Below are 9,926 nucleotides of genomic sequence, written 5' to 3' on the forward strand. Positions count from 1 at the left end.
GGGGTACTACAAGTCTACAACCTTACAATTGCACCAGGGCACCTATTTTTGACAGTAAAAAATTGTACCAAGTCATCGTCAATCAATACTCATATCCAACAGTAAACTCCACCTGAACAGGTAAAACCTTATGATACGAGTATAAAATTAACGGAATCTAGATTCTTGGCGTCGTGTCATTGTTTTTAGAACTGCAGCTTTAGCTCAAATGTCAATTTCATCAGAGGTATTGCAAGTTTGGGCTACAACTTGAGGTTTTGTTGTTCACGCTGCTCGGCAGAATGATTGTCAACAACGGCAGCGAGCCAGCCTGGGTCACATCGAACATGTCCCTTTCATTTACAGGTTCGTATATTCACATGAAGCTCGCTCCCCCTTCATAACTTCACAAAGTCATCCGGCCGGGAGTTGTAATAGAATTTTGACATAAAACTGCAGAAAGCGGAAGCATTATACATTTATACTACGAGACTCACGGACATTATCTGATGAGCAGAAGTGAAATTCTGACGCCAAATACACAAGCTGACATAAAAATCGACATGGAGGATTATTCTTCAGTGCCGATCCGACAGTTCCGATACATTATATATGTACAGCAAAATAATGGCACACCGATAATGTTCGTGTGATCTGCGACTAGCTAATAGAGTAGGAGTACGTAGTAAGTACGTATTTCGCGGTGGGTCGTCGTCGGGCGTATTTACACGGTCTCGCAAAAGAATGAAGGAACAACCGGGAGGTGCACTGCGCGTACGTCTTTCAGGCGCGGACGTTGGCCTGGGCGAGGCCGAATCCTTTGCCGTTGGCCATCATGAGCTTGAACTCGTCGAAGGAGACGAGGCCGTCGCCGTTGCGGTCGACGCCCTCGATCATGCGGCGGCACTGCGCGACGGTGGCGGCCTCGCCGAGGCCGCGCAGCACGCGCGCGAGCTCGGCGGGGGAGATGACGCCGTTGCCGTCGGCGTCGAAGACGCGGAAGGCGTGCCGGAGGTCCTCCTCGACGGCGGCGTCGGGCGCGGCGTTGATGGCGGCGAACTCCGCGAGGCTGATGTAGCCGTCGCCGTCGGCGTCGGCCTCCTCCATCATGCGGGTCACCTCGTCGTCCGTGACTGCGTGGCCCACGCTCTCGAACAGCGCCGCCAGTTCGGCCCGCGAGATCCGGCCGTCGCCGTTGGCGTCGAACTTGCGGAACACGCGCTCCATCTCGTCCTCCCGCACAGAGGGCGAGCGCGCGGGCGACGGCGGCATCGACGACGACTTGGTGGAGGAGGAGCGGCTGGCGCGGCCGCCGCTGCGGCTGCGGGAGAAGAGCGCGCGCATCTTGCCCATGGACGGGAGAGGGATGTCGCGGTGGTGTCGCTGCGCGATCAAGTGGGAGGTTTGGATTGGATGATGTTGCGAGGTTAACAGGCGGGTTGATGAGGATCTGGATGTTGGAGGCGGGGCGTACTTATAGGCGCGCGGGGAGGGAGGACGCGGTTTTTGGGTTGTTGCTGCCGTTAAGGATTCGGTTGCGCGTGAGCGGCGGCGGGGCTGACAGGTGGGGGGCAGCGGGGGTCCGGAGCCTTCCCGACGCCTAACCTTTCGGAGTGGCGCGGACGGAGTTGTTTGCGCGTCTTTTCCGTTGGGTTTTGGTTGCTCCCATACGGATAGGGCTGCCATGCCTGGACGCGCGCCCCTGTTTTTGCGGCGGGGGCGGGGGAATACCGACTGCTGGATGGAGCTTTGCGGCGGGAGCGCGTACAGCGGCGGTGGCGGCCCCTATCGGGACTCCTTTGGTATATGTTTTCTTTCTTTGTTTGTTTACCGCGGCGCGAACGACCACGCGTGCGGTGCAAGCCAAGTCGTGAAAGCATCGTCGTTTGTCACACGCAGCAAAGCATCGGCGGCGCCGCGACGACCTTTTTACAAGACGAATCAAGCGGTGGAAAAATCGGCCGTACGCGTCCGAACCGACGTGGCCATGATCGTGACCGTGAGCGAGGCCGGGGCGGGCGACCCGCAGCGGCTACCAGGGCTCTCTCTGTCGCGTTTTGCCGGGCGCTAGCACTAGTAGCTAGGTGCTCCGTACGCCCTCTGCCTAGCTGCCGCGTCGCGGTCAGGGCGCGACGTGGAGGCCTCCCGCGCGGCGGGGTCTGGGATCTGTGGGTCGCGTCGCGCTCGGCTGGTGCCCGCGAAACCGGGGGCCGGGGCCCCGTTGGTGGTGGCTGTGAGTCTACTGTGAGACGACGGGGGAGGAGGTGGCGCCCCGTCCTGTCAAGGTGTCTGTCGTCGTCGTCGTCATGGATTGGTTGGGAGACATGACTGCACGGGACGACGGGAAGGAGCGACCCGTCGTTTACACCAACGGCGAGGCCGCTGCAGATGCGCGGCGTGTCGATCGCTTGCGTGGCGAGCATCACCAGGGTTTCCTTCGCTTTTGAGCCCAGCCTGACGACACAGATGATCTCGTAGAGGTAGAGCAGCCAATTCGCGCGCACGTCCATAGTGCGCATCGTAATCTGTTCCAAGACAGGATCAGAAATCAGACAAGGCGATAGTTGCCATGGACGTGAAGGAGAACCGATTCTTTTCCTCTCTATTTTTGTGTGTGTGTGTGTGGCAACCTCTGATTCTTTCCTTTGACGCGAAAAGAAGAACCGGTTTGGCTCTTTCTCAAAAATATCTCCGCCGTCCGGACCATGGCAGCGGCTAATCATCAAGCTGCCAAGATTCCCCCTATAGCCTAGCTTGTCACTGTCACGACAAGGAATGGCCGGCGTCTTGGTCAAAAAAAGAGAGGCGTGGAATTGCACCGTCTGGGCACGTGTCATCCGGTCCGCGCGAGAGGGTCGCCACGTGTTTTCTCTTCTCTTCTCCTCTCCCGTGCTCGTTTTCGCTCGTTGCGTATGTTCTAGAATGTTCCTCTGCAGCTCGGCAGCCAAAGTCAGGCCGACATGCACCGCCGATCGACAGATGGAGGATCGGGAGAGAAATATCATATCCATCCGTCGCCATGAGCACTAGTTCCCGAATTCTGAGAAGAAGCAGGGAAGCTTCCGTGCGTGCTATCGTGGAATGCAGAGAAAGGACGTGCGGGTTCCTCGATTTTTTTTATTTTTTTGCGAGGGGGTTCCTCGATTCTTAACCCACGGCTGCCGACTGGCATGTCGTGCAGCGCAGAGTGGAGGAGGACGGGATGAACTAGAACTTTGGCTCACCCGTGCTTTGTGGTGAACCCTGTTTATGTATGTCATCCCTATTATCACTCATTCTGTGTATAACTGATTCACATTCAGGGATAGAAATTCAAGATAAAAAACTGGCGGTGAGTGAGTGAAGGATGTACTACTACTAGTGTGCTTGCCTCTGTGTGTGTGGGACCGACCAAAAGTGACCATCCATCCTTTGTACCTTGTGTGCTGCTGGGTGGTAGTAATAATATTGTGTGATGGTCACGGGAGGGGAGAGACACTGCGGCTGAATGTGAGAGAGGGACATGCGATGCTGGCTGGGCTGGGTGGTCAGTGGTGTAATCAAGAAGCACAGAGGCATGGTCTCCGTGGTAGCTAGCTAGCTACCTACACTGCACCTTGCTCTGCTTCCTCTGTCGGCTGTCTGCGCTGCACTGGTATCACTGCATTATTACATAAGCGACAACTCCTCCTGGATCTCTCTCTCTCTCTCTCGCCTATAGGTAGAACCCTTGCAAACCCCTCCCACTTGCCACTTGCAGAGCTCAAGCCAGCATCCATGGCGCCGACCCAGCAGCGGCTTCTCACTCGTCGCCGTCTCCTTCCTCCTCTGCTGCTGTTGCTCCTCCTCGCCGCACATCGTCTAATGAAAGCATTGTTAACAGAAAAAAGTAAGGTAAATGAACATCAGAGGGTTTAAGCTTAAAAGACAATATAAAATATAAAGAGTATAAAAAGGGGAAAGAACTTTTGAATTGCAGTTATAAAATTGTCATTTCTAACAATAAAATATGAATGATGAACTACATAGGTGTAGTACTGTCGCCTAACACATATATATTGTAAAAAAAATGAATGTAAGGAAAAACTTATGACTAATTGAACTAATTAATGATGTGGCAGCGCTACAATGCATAGATTACTGCAAAAAGTGTAGCTTATGACTTACATGTATGACTTGCTTATGTGAGGTAACCACATATCTGCTACTATCAGTTTAGGCATACTGAAAATGCTTGTGCCCTTCAGACGCCTAACATCTTGATTTGCTGACCAATTAAGAGAGGCATGTCAAAGATCAAATTTAATTCCTTTTATCCAGTAATGTAGGGGAAGGTACATGGTTATACATCCGAATCCGATGATCTCAAATGTGCTGAGACCAAGCGTACTCTCAGTCTGTATTCAGTTTCGTCTACGCTGGGTAAGATTCAGTCTGTATTCAGCTTCGACTACTCTCACTCAAATGATCAGATTTGCATCATTTTATCGAGTAATGGAGGGGAATGGACTGAACCATAGCAGCATATATTAAGGTTCAGGCCCTTTTTAACATGCCAAGTACTCTACTAGCAAATGCCAACCCTTCACCTGTGTGAAGTTCAGAAGTTCAGGTGTCGTACGAGTGCATCATAGCTGCACAAAGCATCTTCCTCTAATGGTTTATGTGGCGCCAAGATCACGGAGTGATAACCGTACAAGTTCATCTGCTCATCTCTGGAAACATAATACAGTGAAGACTCATCCTGTTGTACAAGCAGTACTGGTTAAACCGATTAACCGAACCTCAGTCACTCTAAAAAATTCAGTAACTCTAGAGTTCAGGTTGTTTTTTTTTTCGAGAACACCTCGAAAGGGGCAGGGGTTCCTGCATTTCATTAAGAAGAAGAGAGTTGGTCCAGTTTATAAGAAAAACCGGACCCGAAAACCTAGCATTCTCGGTTAAACAGGGATAACCAAAAGAAACACACGCCGACCCCAAGGCCGCGCTCAAGCCGAGCCGCCGGTTACGTCACCCAAGCAACCCGTAGCCGACACCCTACACCCAAGACCAAAGCCGCCGCTCTGGCATCCACGCCGGCCCCGAGGCCGCGCACCAGTCGAGCCGCCTGCTCTGCTGCCCGAGCAACCGGAGCCGACACCCTACAACCATCTCCGGAGCCGCCGCTCCGACGTACAGACAGAAACCCCACACGCCGACCCCGAGGCTGCGCACCATGCGAGCCGCCAGCTTCGCCACCCGAGCAACCGGAGCCGACACCCAACCACCGTATCCGGAGCCGCCGCTCTAACATCCACGCCGACCCCGAGGCCATGCACCAGGCTGGACAACGACACTGTAACCCACGTGACCAATGCCGGCACCCCTCCAAGAGGACTAGATCCGGAGCCGCCGCTCCGACTTCCATGCCGGCCCCGAGGCCGCGCACACGCCTAGCCGACGGCGAAGCTGCAAAACCACATAGCCACCGCCAGCCAATGAAGGACCGGACCTCCAAAGGCGTCGCCCCCAGGAGGGAAGCGACGAGGAACGCCGCCGACGCCCACTTCGGCCTTGGCCGAAGTTTGGGTTTTCACCCGAAGAGCCCGTGGCTGAGATGACGAGGGAGGTGAAGGGGCTCCACGACGATGCCTCCAACGAGGGAACGACGTCCTAAGACGCCGTCGACGCCGGCATCGACCGAGGTCGAGCAAGGCTTTCACCGGAGCTCACCAAACCCATCCTCACCGCAGCCAATCACCACTGACGGCGGCCAAGCACTCTACACCGCTCGCCGCCGCCAACCACCTCTAACACGGCCAGCAAAAACCACCACGGCACCACGCGCCGTCATGGCAGCCCCGCACCCACCTCCAAGAACGGCGCCGCCGCGCCGCCATCCTCCCTCCTCGCTGCAGTGGAGAGCATGGCAGCCCCACCACCGCAGAGTCCAGCGTCGCCGAAGACGCAGGACAGAACACCTGCAGCCGAAACGCGCCGCAGCACCGCCCGCTGCAACCGAAGACCGGCAGACCACCACACACCCGTCGCGGCGCCGCCGCGTCGCCATCCAAGAGCTGCGGCACGCCGCCACCACCGCAGCTCCCCCGGCCGAGGGAGGGGACCCCAGGCAACCCGCGCGCACCGCCGGCCGCCGAACACCGGAGAGTCGCCGCCGCAGCCCGCCGGAGAGCCTCCACCGCGAGATCCAGATGCGCCGCACCAGATCGACGATGGCCAGCCTCAGCGCCGCCCCCCACTCTCCCGAGCCGAGGGAGAGGAGGAAACAGCGCCGCCGCCGAGCCCGGGGCCGCCGCCCCGGCTTGCCTGCGCCTGGCCAGACGCAGCCGCCGCCAGATGCAGGCCTTCGTCCAGGGCCGAAGACGCGCGGCGCGCGAAGAGTTCAGGTTGTCATCCTGTTGTACGCATGGTCGTTTACCAAATATCTGTAGCTCTAGAGTTCAGGTTGCCAGAATAGAACAGAAGCTAGAAAACTAGCTTCAGGTTGTGTAAAATGTCAAAATCACCATGCTAGTGTCTCAGGTTCTAGGTTAAACATTTTAGAGCCATATGTTCAGGTTCAGTCCTAATCCCTCGGACCAGCTTCGTAACTGACTTAAACCATGCCACGGTGTAACTAGTTTCAAGATCCCAAGTAGCACCCTGTTTTGAACTGTATACACATATGAGCTGGTTACCAGCATGTGCACATGGCAAAAAAACAGATCGGCCAATAAACTGAGTTGCTAGGGTTTAATTCCATTTCATATAAAAACTAGCATATAGGTGACCAAAATGACTTAATTAGCAATACCTTTGGAGTGGAAGCATATATAATTGATTTGGTTGGACCAATGGAGCAACTTGTGTGTTTCTTTTATCCAATTATTTTCAGATAGCACAGAGTAAAAAAAAAAAGAGAAAGTCAGTTGTGAAATACAATTTAATAACGGGCCTGCTAAAAATCAGTCGACTGAGATTTAACGAAGTCTCAGTCGACCATGCAACAATTTTTTGACCGTATGCAACATTTTTTCATACTGGTTGCAACATTCGTTTTGTTGGTTGAAGTATGTCATCCCTCCTTGGTTGTAGCACGTCATCTCACCGTTGCAACATCCTTCATTGACGGTTGTAGCATTTTAGTTAGAACAGCTGTAGCATTTGTTGTTGTTGCTAGCAATACCATTGCAACATTTTTCGTCGCCGTTTGTGACATCTCCGTGCCGCTTGTAGCAAAAAAAACACGCCGACGCCACTCGACTGAGACTTCGTTAAGTCTCAGTCGACTGAGTTCTAGACACACCCATTTTATAAACTATGTCAGCTGTCATCTGTACATTAGTTAAGACAAACTTGAAATGGAGAATAAGAAAAAACATATTGAGATCATCAACATGTAAATACCTAATCTCCAGAAATACTTCAAAAAAGAGTTGCTTGTCATTACTGCAGCAGTGTAGCCAGAGTCATGCAAAGATGATCATATTGCAAATATCCTTTCTCATTAGCGTCACTTGCTTTCATATTGGGTTTTGCTTGAACAAGTTCTTACACTAGTAGAAAAAGGGTCAAATGTGAAGCACATTAGTGCCGGTTTGATTTTGAGCCGGCACTAATGTGTCCATTAGTGCCGGTTCCAACGGCTAGGCGGGCGGAGATCATTAGTACCGGTTCGTGAGCAACCTTTTGTACCGGTTCGTGTCACGAACCGGTACTAATGATGCTGCGTCAGGCTGTGGTCAGGCTGTGGCCCCACAGGCACCTTTAGTACATGTTCGTGCCATGAACCGATACTATAGTTTCTTAGTAAGCTGTTTTTTAGTCCCACCTCGCGAAGAGAGAGGCACTAGGAGCGGTTTATAAGCCCTGAGTGCAGAGACGATGAAGGAGAGGCGCAATGCTCATCTGCACGTTGTTTAGCTTTAAGCCTTGAGGAATAGTGTAGACTGCACGGAGCTATGTGTAGTGCAGTTTGCACTATTCCGAAAGGCTTGAAGCTAATTAACAAGCATTGTGCCTCTTTTTTATCTTTAATAACTTATTACAACTCCGGACTTCTTGTGTTACGGCAAAAACTGGACGCACTTCGTGTACAAACTGGACAATCTCTTTCGAAGTATCAGGGTTTCTGACGAGAACTCATCTGTTACACGGGCACTTCATTTTTTTTAACTTATTACAACTCCAGACTTTTTTGCGTTCTGTACACACCATTCAAAGCGACGTCATCAATTTCCAACACGTTCTGACATCATTTGCTCTTTTTCAGTCATTTGAACTCCAGCCTATTTTTGCGTTCAGTATGCATCATTCAAAGCGACGTCATCAATTTCCAACACGTTCTGACATCATTTCTTATTTTCAGTCATTTACCGATTTGTTTAGGGAGCTAAATGACGGTGAAATTGAAAATCACTACAAAATGAACTCTGAAAATGTTGGAACTTCGCATGGTATCATCATTTCGCCCGCATAGCATGTGCAAAAGAGTAGAGAGGGTCACGGCGAAAACTGGACGCACCTCGTGTACAAACTGGACAATCTCTTTCGGAGTATCAGGGTTTCGGACGAGAACTCATCTGTTACACGGGCACTTCAATGTTTTTTAAACTTATTTGAACTCCAGCCTATTTTTGCGTTCAGTATGCATCATTCAAAGCGACGTCATCAATTTCCAACATGTTCTGACATCATTTGCTGTTTTTCAGTCACTTACCGATTTGTTTAGAGAGCTAAATGACGGTGAAATTGAAAATCACTACAAAATGAACTCTAAAAATGTTGGAACTTGGCATGGTATCATCATTTCGCCCGCATAGCATGTGCAAAAGAGTAGAGAGGGTCACGGCGAAAACTGGACGCACCTCGTGTACAAACTGGACAATCTCTTTCGGAGTATCAGGGTTTCGGACGAGAACTCATCTGTTACACGGGCACTTCAATGTTTTTTAAACTTATTTGAACTCCAGCCTATTTTTGCGTTCAGTATGCATCATTCAAAGCAACGTCATCAATTTCCAACACGTTCTGACATCATTTGCTTATTTTCAGTCATTTACCGATTTGTTTAGGGAGCTAAATGACGGTGAAATTGAAAATCACTACAAAATGAACTCTGAAAATGTTGGAACTTGGCATGGTATCATCATTTCGTCCGCATAGCATGTGCAAAAGAGTAGAGAGGGTCACACGAAAACTGGACGCACCTCGTGTACAAACTGGACAATCTCTTTCGGAGTATCAGGGTTTCGGACGAGAACTCATCTGTTAAACGGGCACTTCAATGTTTTTTAAACTTATTTGAACTCCAGCCTATTTTTGCATTCAGTATGCACCATTCAAAGCGACGTCATCAATTTCCAACAAGTTCTGACATCATTTGCTGTTTTTCAGTCATTTACCGATTTGTTTAGAGAGCTAAATGACGGTGAAATTAAAAATCACTACAAAATGAACTCTGAAAATGTTGGAAACTTGGCAAGGTATCATCTATTCGCCCGCATAGCATGTGCAAAAGAGTAGAGAGGGTCACGGCGAAAACTGGACGCACCTCGTGTACAAACTGGACAATCTCTTTCGGAGTATTAGGGTTTCGGACGAGAACTCATCTGTTACACGGGCACTTCAATGTTTTTTAAACTTATTTGAACTCCAGCCTATTTTTGCGTTCATTATGCATCATTCAAAGCGACGTCATCAATTTCCAACACGTTCTGACATCATTTGCTTATTTTCAGTCATTTACCGATTTGTTTAGGGTGCTAAATGACGGTGAAATTGAAAATCACTACAAAATGAACTCTGAAAATGTTGGAACTTGGCATGGTATCATCATTTCGCCCGCATAGCATGTGCAAAAGAGTAGAGAGGGTCACGGCGAAAACTGGACGCACCTCGTGTACAAACTGGACAATCTCTTTCGGAGTATCAGGGTTTCGGACGAGAACTCATCTGTTACACGGGCACTTCAATGTTTTTAAAACTTA

At 50.8% G+C, this 9,926-nt stretch overlaps 1 protein-coding gene and 1 long non-coding RNA gene across 2 annotated transcripts; both read right to left on the reverse strand.

Annotated features, from left to right (window-relative positions):
* Window positions 1–526: 526 nt before the first annotated feature.
* LOC109753075 (probable calcium-binding protein CML15) lies at window positions 527–1,440 on the reverse strand. Its single transcript, XM_020312008.4, has one exon. The coding sequence runs from the start codon at window positions 1,330–1,332 to the stop codon at window positions 763–765; it is 570 nt and encodes a 189-aa protein (XP_020167597.1). The 5' UTR covers window positions 1,333–1,440; the 3' UTR covers window positions 527–762.
* Window positions 1,441–3,222: 1,782 nt separating this feature from the next.
* LOC120962461 (uncharacterized) lies at window positions 3,223–6,848 on the reverse strand. The gene is made up of 3 exons (XR_012182928.1): window positions 4,548–6,848; window positions 4,126–4,225; window positions 3,223–3,819 (listed from the first exon to the last, which is right to left on the reverse strand). It is a non-coding gene; the product is annotated as an uncharacterized lncRNA (long non-coding RNA).
* Between the last annotated feature and the right edge of the window lie 3,078 nt (window positions 6,849–9,926).

Source organism: Aegilops tauschii, chromosome 1, assembly GCF_002575655.3.
Source record: "Aegilops tauschii subsp. strangulata cultivar AL8/78 chromosome 1, Aet v6.0, whole genome shotgun sequence".
NCBI lineage: Eukaryota > Viridiplantae > Streptophyta > Magnoliopsida > Poales > Poaceae > Aegilops > Aegilops tauschii.

Coding starts and splice junctions, on each gene's coding strand:
- LOC109753075 (XM_020312008.4), bottom strand. CDS start 1,332: ATGGGCAAGATGCGCGCGCTCTTCTCCCGCAGCCGCAGCGGCGGCCGC.